Here is a 20,776-nt window from a genome sequence, read left to right on the forward strand (position 1 = left end):
GTGTTAATCTTGTTTTCCTTTGCTTGTGTTACCGGTGTACTGCTTCAAGGCACCGTGCTGAAACACAGCAGAGACGCAAAGGTTCCACACCCGGTTTATTTTTTGGGTCACTCTTGTCATCTGAGAACTACAGTAGTGCGAGGGACTGGGTTACAGAAAATGTTTGTGCAATGGCAGTATTTCATATTGATGACCCAGTGGCAGCTCAACAGCAAGACTGGAATCTAATAGCAACAGTACCACAGGCAACTGTCTGATAGGATCCGTCAGACATGAAATATCACGTTTGCATCAGTTATTTTAGGTAAAAGTAGAAGAAAATGTTAAGAAGGTACTGTTGTGTTGATGTGGTATTCGAATAGACCCGAATAAAACTGCCTCTGAGTCATCTATGATCTACTTGCTGAAACTGTATAGAAGGATGAGCTGGTAATAAGCACACAAGACTCAAATTTAGCTTGTGAAGTTAAACTATAAATGAGCATGATGTGGGCAACTGCATTCAATTCTTTGTGAAGTCACTTTAAACCAACAGTGAGATTCATTCAGTGCATTCTCAAACATGTAACAGTGACTAGTGTTTCCAGCTATGTGTGGTTGCCATCATCAACACACAGGCTGCATCAGCTGCTGGGAATTCTGGGCCCACTGACAAAATGTGACACTTGGTACAGTAAATCAAAGGATATTTCAAACTGCATGGACCTAGGGTTCAATAGCACTCTGTGGAATCCGCCGTCAAATCCACTTAAATCTTAAACTAATACATTTAAATTTCACTTTTAACAACTTTAAGGAACACACCTTACAAATAACTTAAGATTTAGGAACTAAAACTACAAGATTGTTATTCAAAGAAGTGAAAGTGTTCCCAGACTGATAACTATTTAGTCAAACAACTTCCTGTATGGTCTCTACATTGTCAGGTGCTAGTGAAAAAAGAGAGAAGAGATAAAAGATTCAAGAAGAGCACTCTAAAACTCCGGCAGTGTTTCCCCTACTGCTCTGTTGGTGGGACGGCCCGCCTTGCCAGCGCGAGCCCCCGCCCCCCTTGAAAAACGGGAAATCTAGGAGCTTAGGAGCAGGACCTGTTGGTCTGACTAGTCCAAAACAGTTGGAGCCCTCCACCCGAAGCACCCAGTAAGAAGCTGCAGACAGGGTTGACCAAACGGTGCTATTCTCCCTCTGCCATCTGATTTTTAAATACCAGTGCGCACCCTGAAAAACCGATCACATGAATGCGATGCAGGCTTCGGGGGCACAGAATCGTGGATGCACGTGTCTTTTAGAATAAAATCGAAGCCGAGTCGTTTTTTCCCTCATATACGTCTAAGTTAATTTGGAGCCTAAATCGAAATGACGCTCGCACCCCCACTTTCCCACCTCAAAGACAAAAAAAGCGAGGTGAAACACTGTCCGGCTTAACAAATTTAAGTATCTTATTACGAACTTTGAGAGAACTACCAAGACCTCGTGTGCATTAGCCTCCCCGAAACATCTGCATCTTTATACCACAAATCCATAACCTCTGTAAACGTGTAATTCCAGTTACCAGACTTGACGAAGTATCTCAAAATCCCATAAAATTGCTTGTCTACATGACAGACCCTGAACACCACTTGAGTGTAGTGTAGAGACAACCACGGTGATGATGTTTATTGGGGCTTGAGTTGCCTGACTGTCAGCTTGCAGAGTTTGACTGAGCAGAGGATCTTTACCCCCGTCTGTCACAGAACTGCTCAAGCGCGCACAGAGAGAGAGAGAGAGGGAGAGAGAGAGAGAGAGAGAGAGAGAGAGAGAGAGAGAGAGAGAGAGAGAGAGAGAGAGAGAGGACTGGCTGTGAGCTGTGAAGGCAAGCAGAAATAAGCTCTCACCGAGGACGGCAGGCCAGGGGGTTTCCGAATCTTCTTTGGCTGGGTGTCTACATAGAGGTGGGTGGAGAGAGAGAAAAGGTGAAACAGAGACTGAAAAAAAACAAATAAGGACTCAGCAAAGACATATACGTCAATATTATGTCAGTTCAGGTGCAGTTTCATCCAATTTCAACTGGAAAACAAAAACTAGACAACATACAACAGTAACAGTGTGCCAGTCTGTATGTGCATGTCGGTGTGAATGAAATGAGGCTGCTGAAACTATTTATTATTTTTAATTAAAAAAAAAAAACATTTAAGAATTTGTAGCCATTAAATAAAATTTTTGCTCATCGAAGGCCAATTATGCCATGAACAATTAATCAATCAAGAAAATAACCAGTAGATTGCTGAAATAGAGGAATGGAAAAAAATATAAACATAAAATGAAATTACTAACGCTAGATGCCTCATGTCTATCTTACCTATGCCTCCCTCAGGTGGCCTTCTCCTGGGATTGTTAGGGTATGATGGGTAAAACTGGGAGCCAGATTTGAGTCCAGAGGGTGACATGGCATCTGGGCTGGGCATCGCTATGTCACTAGGAAGAAAACCAGGCTAGGACAAGACAGAGAGACAAGGTCTTACTAATAATACATAAAAGGGGTGTGGGAAAGCACAGCACAAACAAACAGCTTCTGTTCTAGGAAATGGAGACGGTTAATTCAAAGTATTTAACCTGAAAAGAGAAGTGAGAAAGCAGGGCTTCCTTTACATTGATGCATTATGTGAGTATATCTCTAACACATGCATAACCTTGTGGTGAAATGCAAGAAATCTGAAAAATAGTAACATACCTGGCTTCCAAAGGGAGGGTATGGTGGCCTCTCATTTTTACCTGCAAGATTAAAGCAAAGATCTTTTTAAAAAGGAGTGAAAACCTGAGCTGTATGCACACATTAAGAGTCACTGATGTGTGCTAAAACAAATGAAAACTAGGTTTTCTAAAGTACAGAAAGTCCAGAGATGCTCTCCTCTTTTTCAGTACGCTCAGCTGCATAAAGCCGCCTGCCAGAAAAAAACCCTAGGGAAGGTTTCTGCTTCAGTGCCCTAACATCCCCAACACTCAACGAATGAACACAGGCGCACACACTCACACACACGCGCACATACATGCATGTAGACACACATACACATTTTGCCACAAAGAAAAACAATTCTGTGGTCATAACAAAATATGCACAACAGTCGAATTGGCCATTATCAACATGTTTATTTTAAAACTGTGTGTGTGACAAAGCAACATTACGTCTGGTACCGAGAAGTGCATTTACCCAATTTATACACTCACTTTGTTTAAGTGCTACAAAAATTCATCAAGGCATTTATACCTAGTAAGAGTCCCTTGTGAAAAATTACTTAAAGAGCCAAAGAAGAGCTTACCTGCAATGCCTGAACTGATGAATGGAGAGGACAAGCCTTCATGCTCATTGTAGTGGGATCCTTCTCCATAGCCCTGCTGGAGCAACCGCAAACAAAACAATATGAGTAACCTCAAAATGGCAAAGAGGCACGGAAATAAAGAACATGGAGGCATTATCATTACATATATACATTTTTACAAATACCCAAACCTAAATGATAACCACTCTTAAAGGCCATCACTGTCTTGTTAGCACACCTATATGGCTTAGCAGTTACCCTCCCTCTGCTTTTCTGTCTAACTAACAGGATCCCTGCCAAACAAATCTGCATCAGCTCGGGGGATTCAAACCGACTTTCTTAATTATCAACTTGTGGTAATCAAAGCCCGCTGCATCTATTTCACCCCCTGTTCCTTGTATTTACACAAGAGTTGTGCCAAGACAGTTACGGCGGATGTGAAGCTGCAATTACTGGTGGGCTTCCACAGAGGTTCTGGGCTACCAGAGCGCTTGCCAATGCAGGATCCTGAGCCAAGGTTATTAGGTAGAAAGTAAAACTACCACTTCAAATCAAACATGGCACACGGTAGGAAAACAGCACAAAGCTGTTGTGGTGGCTAGGGGAGAGGGTGCGTGCGTGTGTGTGTGTGTGTATGTGTTCATCTAATGCAGAGTGATTAGCCGAATATGTGCAAGTGTGCGACAATATCATGGCATCTGGTGTTAATGCTCAGATCTCAAAACTAAAAATCATGTGCAACTAAAGAGTGTGAGTGTGTGTGTATTTAGATCTTACCCGTCCTTGGCTGAAAGAGGGGCTGTTCTGTTCTGCCGAACCCCAAGACCCAGAGCCGCTGCGCTCATCTATTGCTGAAAAAAGAAATGACAGTGCTTAGATTGACAGGCAGGGACTCTAGGATGTTCGTCTTGATTTAGATATGATAGAATCAAAAGGCAGGTTGGGCTTGTACTGTGAAAGAACATGAGCAATCACCAAATGAGTACACGTAATTATTATCCTATGTGTCACTACAGATATGTATAAATGCCCTGATGCTGGAATCATATCAGGGAACTTGTCACAATGCCGTTCTCTCAGCATTCGATATCCTTAAGTGGCCACAGTGGGTTTGCACAAGCCAGGATAGAGCATCACTATTGATCAAACACGCTGCTGTCGCATTCAAGATGCAATGTAATGTTAGACAATTTCTGTGGAAAACCACGTAGGAAATGCTGCTCAGTGTACCATTAGCGTTCATTATGGTCATTGAATATCAGAAAATTAACCATTAATATCCCTAATGTATTCCAAGAGGATATAATGTCATCTAAACCACACTTAAAATTCCACTCAGTCTATTTGACACACAAAAAACACATAATGTAACACAAAACAAAATGTGTAAAGCCAAAACATGAACCATTATGTTTTAGGTAAAGAAAGAACTGATGTGTGGCACAAAGGAAAAACACAGCCAAAAGACTGGTGGAGCAGAAAACTCCAAAATACCCCCATCATCCCCTTCTCCCTGTCTTATGCACTAATGCTATCCAGGCTCTCTGGAGACACAAGGCTTAATTGCATGCTGATTTGCATAATTGTGCATATTAATGCGGCTTCCTTATGAATATTCATATTTCGTCTTTGATTTTTTTTTTCCTAATTAAAAAAATGTGTGTGAGAAAGCAAAAGAGAGAGTGAGCGGGTGGAAGGAAAAAGCAAGGGGACGAGAGAGGGGGAGGGAGAGAGAGAGAGAGAGAGAGGGAGATGGAGAGAGAGAACAAGAGTGAGAGGGGTCTGGGCGAGATCAGCAGCCTGGCTGACGAGTGAGAATGAGTGATGAGACTAACAGAGCGGTGCAAGCACCTACACACGCTGCGACAGCCGTGATCTATGGCGCTGATGCCAGTGGCATGGAGAATCAGGCAAACAGGAGGAGAGGGGACCTCAAAAAGATCAGCCTCGCTCACTGTCAGGTCGGCCCTGCTGAAAGGCCACAGCACTAATAAAGCGCCGCACCACCATCAACCATGTCCAATGGCACAGGACACTGGTGACGGGCTCGTCTCTAAATAAAGATGACAGAGTTTTTATGAAGATACTTTGGCCAAAGCTTGGTACCATGAGCAGTAATACCAAATTAGCAAGATAAAAATCTTCAACAATGAGGTTTTCTGTCTCTGGCCTAGCTATGGATGAGTGTACTTTACCTCAAACCCCCCCCCTTTCTCCACTTAACAACGCTCTATTTCCATATATGCTAAACACATAAAAATATAGTGGGTAAACTGCAAAATCACATCGCACCACTGTCAACAATAACCTGCACTGAGTGGGCCTTCCAACACAACAAGTAGAGTTTGAGAGAGTAAGTTCATGATCTTCACAGCCATTTTCAATACACCACTCATCCACCTATGAAGCCTCCATTTGGCCGGTGGGGGTGCGGAGGAGAGAGTGAAAGCACGGCTGTGCAGGAGAAGTCTGACAACATTGTTTCACACTTACTGGAGTAATTAACTCGAAGGCAATTAAAACAAGGTGGAGAGCTGCTGAGGTGACACTGACGCTCAGCCAGCCTAGAAGAGCCCAGCTATGCCAGAGGAGAGATCTTTCTATTGTTGTTAATCTCTTGTCATGTGTAATACCAAATGCAAATTGACAGTCACCACAGGCAACCAAAATGTTAAAATAATGTATAATGGTCTTATAACTGACCTGCCACACTTCACATGCTATTAAAAAATAAAATAGAAAATCTGTTGGGGTCACGTGCTACACTGGCCACTACATATCAGATGATAACATTTGGCTGCCGGGTATGTGGCCATGTTTCTCTTGTACAAGCAAGTTTTAAAATCTAATTGTAAAAACCATTTAAAGTGGGTCAGTGATGTACTCTTGAATCAATCATTTTGGCCACTAAAAATATTTATGATGCCTTGGTTTAAAAGAACCAATTGTCCATGACCTTAAAAGTTTGCTCTGACACTTGAAGAGTCTGTATTCACTATTTAATTTAAAATGACGTGCCCCAGATCTTTATATCCTTATTTAATTCATTATTCATTCTGGTTATGAAAAGAAATTAAAATTAGGTTTCGTTGTTTTTTGTTTGTTAAGAAAACAAAGGATCTTCAAGCTACTACGCAGTAGTTCTCAGCTACTGTGGATGTGTTTTAAATACCTGCAATTGATTAATTTGACACAATAGGGTGATGCTTGCGCAGCAGTGGTAACACACCTCTTTGGGTGCATTGACATCTTGCAATTTTTTGCTGTTTTTGCATCATATTGCTAGAAGTAGAAAAGAAACTTCCAGCAGTTCAACAATCTTTTGTTAAATCCATTTATGCGTTTTTAATAATAAATAATAATAAAAAAAAACATAAGCTACCAGACTAGTAGGCTGAAACCTATAACTCCAGTGCTTTTGATTGCAAATATTGTTGAATGTATCCAAATGTTTTACTGTTTGTGTTGACACATTTCCCCCCTTTTTTTACCCATATTGTGAAAAGACATAGCATTAAAATGCTATAAAATGATTAATGTCGCTGTTTCAGTACGCAAGTCACTTACAGGACATCCAAGACTACACAAAGACAGAGTACTGTAGCTAATACTTACTAACAGATCTAAAACTCACTTGATCTTCAAACAATGGACAATTATATACTGAAAAAAATAATTTAATTCATCTGTGGCTCAACTGATGACACATGCTGTGACCCTTAGTGCTTCTAATCAAACGGGAGCTACATAGGTTGAAGTGAAGTAAGAGATAAATTGGAAAACAAGGTTAAGATTTAAAATACTCTGAATTGTCCATCGGTTAAATATACACATTTCCTAGAAGCATATCGCATCCATCTAGAGTTCGACATGGTTGGTGTGAATGAAGACAAATACTGACTCACAACCAAAGCCCAGAAAAAATATTTATTTTCTAAGCCACAAAGCCTTCTTACGGCTGCAGGCTCTGAAAACATCTAATTTAGTTGAAGAAGGAAGCCATGCTCCTTTGAGATTTCCTCTTTCTGAGGGCTTAGATTTTCTAACTACAGCTCACTAATGCACAGAGAAATATCTGACATAATACTGCACTTGTGTGTGTAGGTATACAGCCGAGGGTGCAAAAGTCAAACACATATAGCTACCCGACTAGCTACTGGGGAGGGGGGCACGTGTAAATTCACAGTGTTTTTTGTTGTGATCTCAGGGAAGCGAGCATGTCGCGTCCTGTGTATTTGTGTGTTTGTATGTGTGTGAAGGGGGTTGGAGACGTTGCCAGCAGCTGCAAAGGTGACAGAGGGGACGCCTGCCTGAAGGCTTGTGGGCTTGGCCAGCTCCCACCACACACCATCACACTCTGCCTCCCCTACTTCTCAAACATCCCGCACTTCTTGCCAATCCTCTCCTCTTTCCTCTCCCCTCCTCTCCACTCTACTCTACCCGACACACCCTCCCTCCCCCCAGCACACACGCACACTCTGGCCACTGAGGAAGGGAGAAGGACGCCTAATGCAATTAGCACCCCTCTGAGCACTTTTGTGTTGATGAATAGTGGTGGTCTGGTGGGCCACTAGACTGCCCACTACCATTCCCGCGCTGCTGGGGCCTTGAATATACAAGCCGCCTAAGTGACATCATAAGCACACATTGTTCTTTAATGGTCATCAGTTCTATAATAGACAGGTTTTCTTGCCTGTAGCCATACCGTCTAGTACACAACAGCCTGGAGTAGGTTTCAAAACCTTTTTGACAAATCCACTCATTACAGAAAATATGAATTTAGACATATGGATGTGCACCCGTTTCCGGATCGAGTTTTCCCCCCTGTCGATATGAGTTTTCTACCTCATACAGACGGGACGTCTCTTATGTGTTACATGTGTTTAACATGACACAGATCTACAAGAGAGAGAAAACATTTTTGACTCCCAAGTGCTATTAGAGGGTACCTGCAGATATCCCAAAGTTAAATGTGACAGCTTGAAGTATCGCATTAAAATGGGTGTCAATGACTGAGGGCCACACTTTAGGACATGAGGAGGGGGGAAGGAATTAACTCCTCACTGCTTAGTAATTGCCTGCTGTAATAGAAACAAACAGAATCCTGCCTTCCTCGGGCTGATCCCTATTCAACAAGCTCTCTCCTCCACTCTGGCCACTCTCTGCATGCTGGGCCAGTTTAAGAGGCTGTGAGCTGGGGGTGAGGGACATTGTCTCGGGCTCAAGCCATTTCCTGCAGATCAGTGGGGGTAAGAGCCCTGTGCCGTGTTGGGGGAGGAGTGTTTTACACTTCAGGGTGGGGGAGTCGTTTCAAGTCCATAAGCCCCCTTTTTTGTCTTTGTTCCTCTGTGGCCAAGTTCTCACTCTGGGGAACACTGGGGAGTGTGACTCGATTTCACACGCCAGGTTGGCAGGGTGACAGAGGAACGAAAGTAATGCAACTTACTCATAACATTCAGGAAGAGAGAAAGGCTCACTTAAAGGCTTCAGGTGCTGGGGGGAGGGGGTCAAATGGCAGCCAGTTTGCACTTTAAAATAGTGAACTGAAGACTAATGGGTTGTTAAAATAAAACTCACGTGAACATATTAATAAATCTCATAGTTTCAATTCTTCATACAAAAATATTCATAGTCTGGAAAGATTTAAAGGTGCAGTCTATTTTTTCAGTTTTGACGAGATGTGCCAATACTATATTCAGGACAGTTAAAAGGCCAAGAACAGTAGTCTGAAAAGATTTCTTTTCTATTTAGATAACAATCAAGGAATCGCCACATAAACAGGCCTAGAGGAAGCTGCAGTGCGTTGCCAAACAGTAATTTCTTCAAAAATTACTTGCGCTACTCAATCTATTACAATCAGTGTAGGATAAACAAATAGAAGCACGACCATTTCCTCAATTTCGTAAAGCTTCAAGAGCCACAAATAAAATTAACCTCTGCTACAAAAGCAGTGGCAGAAATCTCAAAACCTGGGCAGACAAAACTGAAACCGCCTGCGTACAAGATACCACAAGGGTTATGTGGGGGAGAAAAAAAAAGACTCGGGTGAGCTCCCCTTTAATGCTTAAGATCATGAGTTGTATTACATTGTAATTGCTGTTGCCAAAACCTACACATGGCCACAGTATTGTCTGTTAAAATCCCATGCTCAGCTCCAGTGAAACCCAATATTTGCCAAGATATACTGTATCAACAAAACACCACCCCTGCCTTGAAATTTAGTGTAGGTTTGTGCAATTAAGCTGAAAAACTTACCTGATCCACCAAACTGACTGCTGGCGAGTGTCATTGTCCTGTTCTTCCCGTTGGCTACTGGCGGCGCAAACATCTACAAGACAAAAGAGGAAAGGATAGTGTAAATAACAAAGTAAAGGATGGCACACTTCACACATCCTATTTCTACTCATAAATGACATCACACACACACACATGTCGATCGGCTGTTGTACGTTTTTTTCCTCCCTTCATCGGCCCTTTGAGTTTTTGGATCGGTCTAAAGTCAGATACTATTGGAAAAACATGGACTTAACCATTGATAGCAAAACTTCCATCTTAACAGTAAAACATGCTACTACACAGTAGTATCAAGTTAGGAGCGTTCAAGTTCCTTCCTTGCAAAATAACACATTTCGAAATCATGTGATTTCTTTAGTGTATCATCAACCAATATATAGGCGAGTTTTGCCAAAACAAATATGCAGAATCCTGAGATTAAACCTTTTAGACGTAAAGACCAGAGGTCCAGAGGAATATTATATTTAAACTTCTAAAACACTTTGATGAGGCCATGGGCGCTGTCAGCGAGCCGAGCCCCTATGAGCTTTACCGCGGTGTGGTCTAAATTTCTGCCGTGTGGTATCTTTCAGTGACGAGCTCGACTGTACAAAGCAAACCTTTTTGAAAGTAGGACACCATAACACAATCTGCCACTACCACATATGATCCCTTTTTTTCTCCTTTTTTTTTTTTTGAACAGTCTAAACCAGTCCAACAACCGAGTTGGAAACCATCTTTGTTTCCATTACATTTGGTTGAAGTTATCTCAGACATGTGTAGCTTTATTCCACGTCCAATCAAGCGTGCATTTTCGTGACTAGCCAGCAAATAAACATAGAAGGGAAATTTGTTTGTACAATGTTTGACAGTTCCTCACCCATATTACAAATGTCACATTTAGATGGAACATCTGCTGACACAAACTGGCAGCTGATCAATCTGAGCTTTTCTAACACAAACCCAACTGTCTAATGAGAGCCTCCCACAACCCCCCCTCACAACAAGGAGTGTTTTTCTTTCGTGGGGTAAGATTTCCTTTAAATACCAATGGTGTGTTAGAGAGTATGACTACATTAATGAAGCAGCTGCCTTAATCCTGCAAGTCTTTATAATGGCGCTCTAACAATAAAGCACATCAAAGCATTTCCAAAAGTCACAAAAATAAAGCTAGTCCTGTTGTTCCCTGGTGCTAAAAATCTCAATGACTCTTGTAATGATATCACCACTTCAGTATTAGTCAACTCTAGTTTATCAAAGATATCACATGGGACATTAATACTGCTGACAATATTTATTAGGAGTCACAGTTTGGAATTAGCTATTGCGCCCCATATATAATAATTACCCAGAGCTGGCAATTTAGCCTCAGCAGCTACCCAATTTCTTTAGGAGCAAAAACTAACACAGCTCCACTGGGCCTCTGAGATGTTTATGTCAGCGTAAAGCTCAACAAAGGGCTTCACAACAAAATGAAACACAGGTAAATAAAGCTGAACAGAATACCTCTATCCACTTTGTAGATAATGTCTGGAGGATAGCTCTGAAAGAGTTTCTGTGAAAATATCTTCCTAAGACTAAAAATATGACAAAAAGAAATGCAGAGGCTGTCTGCACATACATCACATTATTACCCCCCGCCCCTCCAGATTCTGTTAATAAGACGAACAGGGGTGAAATTATTTCCACCATCTCCTGCACTCGTTCCTGATTCACTATTTACATTTTACAGTGGACACCAGTTCATTTCAGTGAGGATCCACTTCCTTGTTGCTGTATCTCTGCATCACCTACATAATTGAGTAACCTATATTTAAAACTCAAATTCATTTTCACCACTCACCCTGAGGTATAGCAATATTTTACCTGCCATGCTTTGATGTAATCAACACTACCTCTGCCTGCCAGGATTGAGAGATGGAAATAACTTCAGCTGACACAACCTATTGTTATAAAAAAATGTTTCAGATTTTGAGAAATTAAGCGTCCCACTAGCTTTCCACGGCCCTTTCCCCACTTCTCTCATTCAGACCTCCAGCTCTTTCCCTCCCCTATACCCCGACCTGTATCGCTCTCTCTTTAGCTCTTTCTCCCCGTGCCACCCACCTACCACTGCCACCCAGAACCACCCAGACTGCTCTCCCACTCTCTTACCGCACTGAAATCCAGGAGGTCGTTGAGTTCCTTGTCAGTTCCCACTGCAGCCATTCTTTGCTGCTGTTCGTTCATACCCTTCAGTCTCTAATAAACCCTATGAGAGAAATTTGCAGATACAGGATTTTAATGGCACTAGCAAGCACAAAGAGAAGTTACATTTAGTTCTTTAAAAAATAAACAAGGTGAATGATGGTAATGAATGATTCAAACTATTCTAGCTTTGCTGTATCACAACCCTTATCTTAACCTGTCAGATGATTCATATTGGCAAGTTGTTAGTCTCCCATAAGACACCAGTGTAGGGGTGCAGTATGTCAGCACTTCTCTAAAACGCAGAGGCAACCTTCTCACTGCTAAAGCATTATTTTTTCTGGGGATTCGAAAATTATTTAAAAAATAAAAATAGATGCTAGTCATGGGCAAATCTTGCATATTTGGAAAGTTAAAACATGACAATCAGTGATCGTCTATTGAGTCTCAGCTGGCCGAAACATGCAGCTCAAATTACTAACCTCACTGAAATGCACACCAATGAGGAAAAACAGACAACACGAGGCGACTTAACACATAGACTTCAGGCCGGTCTACTTAAAAATGATAATTTCTCTGAGACACTGCCTTCCCATCAAAGCAGTACAAGAGATACTGCCACAAAATGATGAATACTCTGCCTTCAGTCAAATCACTACCAAGTAATGACTTTAAAAAATGGTCTTTCATTTTACGCAACCCTGGCAAATAACACAGCCATGTCGATCATTGCTACATAAAAGAGAATGTAATACATTTACTATTACAGACATAATTGGGACTATTGTTAGCCCAAGGAAATAGTGGTGAAAGGCAGCGCTAATGACTATATGCAAACACGTCATTACCAAATTACCATATGTCAACTCAGAAACAACCTTGTCAAATGACACAGTAAGCATGAATAGTGGATTTACCCTGTGTTTTGCATTCCAACGCAAGCCCGAGGCCGCTCTCTGATGCTGAGTAGTGGCTCTGTGAGCTTCACATGGAACTAGTGGTAAGAGGAGCAAGTGGAGGAATAGAGGCACTTGGACACCAACAGGTGGTGTGCTTTTACAGCCTCTTTTGTAACACAGAACTAGCATAAATTGATCCCATCATAGAGCAACAACAAAAAAAAGATGCTCATGTCTAAAGTGTCAAATTGGGAAATGTAAACAAAGGGAACTCAGATGTTTTGAAATTATATCAGGAAATGACATCACTTTAGATCCACTTCTAAGCAAAACAATGAAAAGCATTAAACTCAACAGATCTTTTTCTGCATGTCTGAAAACACCACAAGTCACTTTTTGAGCAACAAACAACACAATCCAACTCCAGTGAACTCTGGCAAGCCAAACTAATCTAACCTTGAGACAAGGAAAGGAAGTGAAAACACACACACATACACACCATATCGCTCCAAGTGTAAATAGGCTAGGAACATGGCTGTTGTGTCTTTTCCCAAACTTCTGGATAGGATGGACTAAATAGGTCATACACACCACTAAAATAAACTTAATATTCCCAAATATCATTTAACCAGTGAGTTAAATGGAGTAGAGCACATGGAGGGCTTAATGTAACAAAATGGCATCTTCAGCTAGTGCTGGATCAATATTTGAAGCAAGCAGATTAGGGGTCTTTGTCACCCCACACAAGGCAGAGAAGGCAGGTCATTCTCCACAAAAGAGTCTGCACTTTCAGGGAATCAAACTACTCAGCCCAACAAACGCCTTACACCAAAAAACTTTATTTGTGAAATAAACCTGAGGCCAAACACAATTCACATTTTAGAGCCTGGGTCAGTTTTTGACCATGACTTTAAAAAAAAACATAATAATGGACCAAATTAAGTTCCTTTGACCCGTCTAACAAACATGTAATTAACTGAGGTATGCTACCTACTTTCTTTTTCTGTTTTTCTTATGTTATTAAATGTTTTTTGTTTTGTTTTTTTAAATTACAATTCCGTGCGCATGTGTTGTGCAGTTTTTCGCCTTTATCAGTCAGGTCAAATGTTCACATAAAGAAAAGAAAGTAACTATAACGTGTGTTTATGTCAATGCTATTAGGACTGAAACAACGGGGGCTGCCGCACAGAAGAGAAAAGGCAAATTCAACTGTTGATTCAAACACTGCCCCCCCGAAAGATACGGATGTTAATGTCCTGTGCCAGAAACATAATTATAAATAATGCCCACTTTGGGTCAAACAGTTTATAACAATGACAGTAAACATCTAGGGCACCACAGGATGTAGGCTGTACATTATTTGATCATCTCCGCTAGGCCACATCCAGGGCCAAGCTACTGCTGACAACTAAAGCCATTCACCATTTATTTTGAACTATGTTGACATCATCTTCAAAAACGGACAAAACCATAATATCCCGTTGCGACCTCCCAGTGAAAACAGATTATGTGTAAAAAACAAAACAAAAAACAAAACAAGTGCAGCGGCCCTGACCCGGGAGAATAAAGAGCAATGGTCCAAACTTCATGCAACGAAAATACTCTGCTCTCTTTCTTTCGCATATTAGGGTTCAAGTCGTGCATTATGAGGGAGTTCAGTGGTGGAGACGGTGGGGGTGGGAGCATGAGGAATTTCCTGCCAAATGTGTAATAAAATAAAGTCTAGCTGGTGGCCAGACACTTCCATAAAGGAATGTTTAAAGGGCTACCAAATGGGTTTTATGGAAAGTTTGTCTCGGGCTTGTATGGAAAATACGCGTAGGCCCACAACACAAAGTTTAGCTTAAATGCTCGCCAACATTACACAACGTAAAGATTTCATATTTCCACACACTGGCGAGAGCTAGTGGCGGATACACGGTGAAAAAACAAAATGAGGCTTGTTAGGCAGGACTAACATTTCACGTTGGTGGGAGTCTTTTTGCAGAACAAAGGAGTAATTTCCTCCTCTCCGTGGTCGATGCGGAGACCATCACACACTTAGCTCGCCACCTCAAACCAGACAAAAACTTACATCCCCCGCTTTAACCACACATTCCCAAAAACTTTTCGAAAAATTGCAGGCGTCGAAATATGTGGCAATGAAACACATCGAATTCATGCAACTTCGCCCGAAACATGAAGTGAAAGAGTGTGTTTTTACCTCTCCTCTCCAAGTGTCTGATATCCAACAGTAAAAAGAAAAGAGACTCGCAAGGGGAAAAACATAAAACTTCAAGAGAATTTCGACCTCAGTGCATGAAACGCATTGGAGCACAGTAGATGTCTTCCTTTTGTCCCGGTAAGCCTGCTTTTCACACAGCGCCCACGTGTTTGCTTCAATGTAACAAGCCTGTGTGCAAACAAATCTATTATAGTAACTAATGTCGCGTCTTCCTTTTTTGTTGTTACAACTGAGATGATTTCATTCTTCTCGTAGACATCTTCACCACCTCCGTCCACATTGTCAGACGCAACAACGTATCCCTCCGCACAAATGTGAGGGCCTCAAACGCCAGCGGTGTCCGATTTCAAACGCCTTTGAGAGAGCGGGTGTTTTTCCAGCGGAAAAATACTACTTTATCGTCTTACGATGACCAAAAAGACGGAAATGTCCGACGGCGAACTTCAGTTTCGAGTACTGCGTCTGCAATCCTCAAAATGAAGGAGCGCTACGAGAACTAGGTCGTCCAGCGGAAGGCTATCGTAAGAAAGTTACCTGCGATTACACAGCAGCAGCTTGACGAGATGGCACGATAAATGCAAAGGGGCTCAGCCAATGGGAAAGCGTGTACTGCTGACTGACAGGAAGACTGGCCAGTGAGCGGCGGCAGATCGACTTAGTCCCCGCCTTCTTCTTGACGCTCACTTTCCCTGTGTGCTCAGGGAGGCTGGCTGAGGGGGGCTCCAACATGCCCGCTGACATCATTTTATTACTGTGGTTGGCGTGTCCTCCTTTCTCTTTCTTCAAAACACAGTGTAGCTTCTCTACCCGGCTACAAATAATTTTGGTTTTGTTAAAAAAAAAACAGCAACTGTAAACTATAGATTCAAATGTTAGCTACAGTAGGCTACAATTTTGTCTAAACATGAAGTAGCGCTACATGTGAAGCTAGCGTCACTGTTTGTTTTCATAGCAGTCTATGCTAACTGAATGCTTGTAATTGCAATGTTTTTGATTGACTTCCCTATGGGTTGTTGAGAAGGGGGCAGGGGCTTGTTTTGTTTTTTTCCAATTTGTATTTACATGTAGGCTAGTCTACATGCAATGTTTCAAAATTAATTTGGTCCATGTAGAATTTTATCATTGTGAAACATTATTTTCACCATTGAGTTTAATTTAACAATTATTAGGCTACTGAATAATTTGCCAGTTATTTTCTCAGTTAATAAGAAAAATCAATTAATCGTTTTGACCATAACATTTTTGAAAGTAACAGCCTACATGTCTTCTCAGTGAGCCCTACAGTAGGCTAGGCTAGTAAAAGATACTCAGTTTAAATTTTTTAAAAATCATATTTTTCATAGAGAAGCATCAAATCCTCATGATGTGTGGCCCTTTTGCTGGAAAAGTGACTGAAAAAGATAATTGATAATTATTATTAACAAAATTATGGCCAATTCATTCCCTGTCAAGTGAGTAGCCTAATCAATGAACTGGTCATTTTGTTGTAATTTCCACATTCCGTGCTTTTGTGAATGAGGCGATAAACATAAGACCAACACAGCCCTAGTAACTGGCTGCTCCAGAGCAGAGTGGAGAGGAAGGAGAGCAGAGAGTATAGGATCACAGAGTAGGGGGTGGGGTGTGGGGTGTGGGGGGGGGGGGGGGGGGGGTAGTTCAGAGAAAACAGTTCAGACAGGAGGGCATACCGGATGAACGTAAATTTGTCCATACTGTTGAAATGGTGCTTTTACAATATAAGAAAACATACAGATGAACATTTGGGATTAAGTGCAGTTTACTTATACCCAGGCGGTGATGAACTGTACCCAAACTAGAAAACATTTAGATAACACTAATATGTTTCACTAATGTGTTTTCTTCCTTTATTTAATATGCACACTGCATCCCTCTGCGATTGCACTCTCACGAAACCACACAATAACCAGTCTATTGAAAAGTAGATGTAGGTGTTAGACAGCTGTTGTTTGTAACCTGAGGGCAAACCTTGTCACAGAAGAGGGAAGTTAAGATGACCCTTCTTTGTTTCCTGTCTACAACCTTCAAAATCACCATGTTACATATACGTTCTTCACATTCATTATTTTAGAAAGGCAGAAAACAAAAAACCAACCACCTCAACATCTAAGCTGTTATTACTATAAACCACTATAAAGGCTACGGTGGCTCAAGTACCCTTTGAGTCACCATGTGGGCAGGATGCCCATGACTTGTGTATGAGCTAACAGAATTAAGACATGGTAAATGCAAACTCTGCGTAGCTGCTTAGTGTTATGATACTCCTCTAATGCCCCAAACTGTCTATTTGCATAGAGGTTACCAAATGGAGGGGGGATTTGCTGTCAATAGGACATATAGGTAAATAATCCATTGGGTGTCCCCAGGGTAAAGGAAAAGCCTCGGCACAGAACATTAATTAGTGTCATGGACCGTCTTAGGAATGTAATGGGGTTACTGCTCGGAACAAACGCACATATGGGCCATAAATACCTTCACAAACATACCATGCGCACACTCACATTTGGTTGCACATATGCAGACATACACAGGTACTGAAAGACACACACAAAAATGAAAAGACAGCCGTAGCATCAGAAAATAATCACAACTATCAAAGAAAGGGCATCTTGAGTTATTTATCTAACACCTATCTGGATTCCTTTCATTGAGGAATGTATTAATCAAAAGATTAGATTTGAACAGATGGAAACATCTGTTTGGGGAAATGAATTTCTGGCGGAGGCAGAGAAAATCCCTCATATTCTCGCTTTTTCCAGTAGACGTTAGGCCTTGAGTAAGAATAGTGCTGTTGTCAGTATTAGCAATGAGGCTTGTAAGCCCTCCAAGTAGTTTGTAGTAACAGCTGGGTCTGACATGGAGAGCATGTACAAGGGCAGCCAGGCTGAAGAGAGGGAGGGGGCGGTTGAAAAAGAATAATAATTACAAACAAAAAAACATATATAGTAAGGGTCCTCACCTTAATGAACACACAGTGCAACTAACAGTGACACAAAATTAAACAAAAATTTGTTGGAAAGCAGGAAGCAGAAGACAGAGGAATTGTAAATAAGAAATATTGGTGTGATGAATCATACTTTAAAACACAATTGAATTTGGGTGGTGCCACTTTCTCATTGGAGCCAATCTGGTTTAATATGTTATTCCTGATGTATAGTAATCCATATTCATCTGTAACAAAATGAGTAATGCTGCCTGGAATAGGTGCTATATAATGTTATATAGAGGCGTTATAAAGCTGCTGTCCACTATTGTGTTTGTTTCAGATGACGCTCATTAACACACGGATAATTAACACAGATATAAAAGATCAGATAATGAGCTTTAAAAGATGAACTTTTATGTTAAAATACTGCTTCATTATCCCTCCGTCACTATGGGTAATCTACCACATGGCGGCCTCAAAGCTTACGGCGTCATTATACAGGAGGGACCAAACACAAAAACACAAACATGTCATCTATAATCTCAAAATACATTCACAGTACAATGGACAGTTAAAGGCCGAGTGGGGAGGGATGCTGTCACACATGCCCCCAATGATTCCTTCGAGCCATTCCCAGCTTCATATCTGTAATTAACGACAGATGCACATGGAAAATTAGCATATGTTTGGTACATTGGTGCTAATCGGTCATATATTTGTGCATATTAATGAAATATTTATCTATGTACAGATATTTTGAATTAGATAAATTCACGCAAGCAATAATAGCTTGTAATATGGTGTAATAATGTGTGCTAATTAGTTGATCCTCTTTGAATCCCTTTTTTTAAATCCACAATGCTTTGTTGAGGGCCAATAAGGAGGCCAATACCACATCATAGTATAGATACATTACACACATACCTTTGATTTCAGCTGTTTTAATCTGCAATCAAACAGCAGTGTTTTTTCCCCTCCACAGTCTCATAGCTGGGTGCAGTGTTTATACCTCAACACTCACACATGTTGTACACATTTATCCCTCATTGCCATCCTGCTCCGCTCATATGAATCCAGTCATGCAAGCCAAACCACATCACCGGGTTATATCACACACAATGATAAGCCCATAAACATACAGTATAGGCGGCACACACAGCGCACACAGAGCTCACTGGTGAGGCAAGCTGCTCACCTCGCTCCATACTGAGCCCCTCACAGCCTGTAATAGTAGAGGCTTAGGTTTGGGTGGGGGAAGGGCAGAGGTGCACAGGTTTCTGATCAGACAAGAAAACTAGGCCAAGACCAACAATCCCTCTCCCCGTGCAGCCTCAGCCCCTCCTAAACGCTACAACTTTGTTACAGAGCTGTGACAATCACTGGTGAGGTTGTCATTAATGGCGAAGCAACGGAGTGATTTTGAGCCACAACACGTGTATTTAGAGGCATAACGGCTTCTCATAGCTGGGCTATGATTCATGCTTCCTTGCCCCTTTGGAAGCTGTCCTCCAATAAGAGTTAGAGGCTGGGGGTAGGAGCGGATAGATTGATAGTGTTGGCTGAATGCCCATGCTCTGAGTCTATCTGTGCTGAAGGGGAGGAGACGGGGGAATCTATCTGTTGTGCTCTCTGTGCTCATGATAAACTGACTCCAGTCAAGCTTCGTCCCCCTATTACAGCTCTCCTGGCAGAAAACACCCAAACTCGCGCCGACTTCCAACATGTAAAACAACAATAAAGTGTGCGGAGAGTGAGGAGAGTGATTTAAACAGGGCAGTAATCCACAAGGTTATGGTATCCTGTTTCAGCGATAGTTGGAAAAACATGAGTGAAACAGAGTGATTGTTTTGGAACAAGCGAGGACAGCACATCTTTCTGAATTCAAACAAGTATCCAAAACAGCCAAACTTAGAGGGACACAATGAACCCACATTTAACTACATCACAAAACGGGACCATCATCAGCAGAAAAATGCAAAGTCTGTCTCCTTTATCCTGAAACTGTAATTCCCACAGAGCTCCACAGTGAGAAAGAAAATGAGTTTGAGGGATTGTCCATGACATTAATCCTCCCAAACACTACACTTCTAGACAGGATCCAATACACACAGACAAACACAAAGCAAATCACCAATCTATTTACTAAAGGAAAAACTAAATCAACAATCCTTTTTGGCTTCTGTCTGCTCTCATTTGACAATGGCTCTCCTGCGTGCTGCCTTCCCCTGTTCTCTCTGGTGATTTTATGGGACCCCTCCCTGCCATCTTGGATTCCCATTATTGTGCAGTTGCATGGGTGCCCCTGTTCTGCCACCCACACTTCAGGTACAACGGACAGAACACCGGCTTCCTGTTTACGAAGCTGGGCAATTGAGAAGCCCACTACCAGAGTGGACAGCTGAGGGGAAGAGCAGATAGGAGACTACAGTGGTGGTGTTCTGTGTGTGCGTGTGTGTGTTTTCGTTTTTGAGAGATGAATGAGAAGGTGAAGAAACACAGAAAGTAGTGTAGCAAGCAGATGGATAAAGTGCCAAATAGAAAGGAGATATCTTACCTATGAGAAAAAGAAAAAAAAAAACTCAATCCTAATCTGAAAATAATACAGTGGTCATATATTTAGGGGAGGTGTGCAAAAAGTCACATGATAACAATCAGATCAGAAGCTGAATTGACTTTAAATCAATTGAAGTAGGCATGTCAGGGCTGCCCAGGACAGGAGGGGGAAGAGACGGAGTGAAAAGGGAGATAGATGTGAGCCTGTGTGGGGGAGGGAAGCAGCGATTGTTGATGTAGTGGGAGCACTGCAACAACAATAACAGCAGTGTGTGCATGCGTGTGTATGTGTGTGTGTGTGTGTGTGTGTGTGAGTGACAGAGTGAATGAGTTAGAGTGGAAGTGGGGATGTGTTATGGCTCAGAAAGTGATGAAATGACATCTCCTTTACTCCAGCACA

At 41.7% G+C, this 20,776-nt stretch overlaps 1 protein-coding gene across 50 annotated transcripts in view; it reads right to left on the bottom strand.

The window, feature by feature from the left end:
• The window catches only part of tcf3b (transcription factor 3b), a 28,539-nt gene extending 13,119 nt beyond the window's left edge, over positions 1 to 15,420 (bottom strand). For 21 of the 50 annotated variants that reach the window (XM_085773995.1, XM_085773978.1, XM_085773998.1 and 18 more), the window contains exons 1-8: positions 14,859 to 15,182; positions 11,724 to 11,820; positions 9,552 to 9,624; positions 4,074 to 4,147; positions 3,297 to 3,372; positions 2,711 to 2,751; positions 2,339 to 2,471; positions 1,875 to 1,921 (exon numbers count right to left, since the gene is read on the bottom strand). In XM_085773995.1, coding sequence (XP_085630121.1) covers positions 1,875 to 1,921; positions 2,339 to 2,471; positions 2,711 to 2,751; positions 3,297 to 3,372; positions 4,074 to 4,147; positions 9,552 to 9,624; positions 11,724 to 11,798 — 519 coding nt within the window. In that variant the 5' untranslated portion in view covers positions 11,799 to 11,820; positions 14,859 to 15,182. Of the gene's footprint in view, positions 1 to 1,874; positions 1,922 to 2,338; positions 2,472 to 2,710; positions 2,752 to 3,296; positions 3,373 to 4,073; positions 4,148 to 9,551; positions 9,625 to 11,723; positions 11,821 to 14,858 lie in introns of all 50 variants that reach the window. The other 29 variants (XM_085773999.1, XM_085773988.1, XM_085774014.1 and 26 more) reach the window with 5 other exon arrangements.
• Between the last annotated feature and the right edge of the window lie 5,356 nt (positions 15,421 to 20,776).

This window comes from Trachurus japonicus, chromosome 4 (genome assembly GCF_045865225.1).
Source record: "Trachurus japonicus isolate A0001 chromosome 4, Traja_1.0".
NCBI lineage: Eukaryota > Metazoa > Chordata > Actinopteri > Carangiformes > Carangidae > Trachurus > Trachurus japonicus.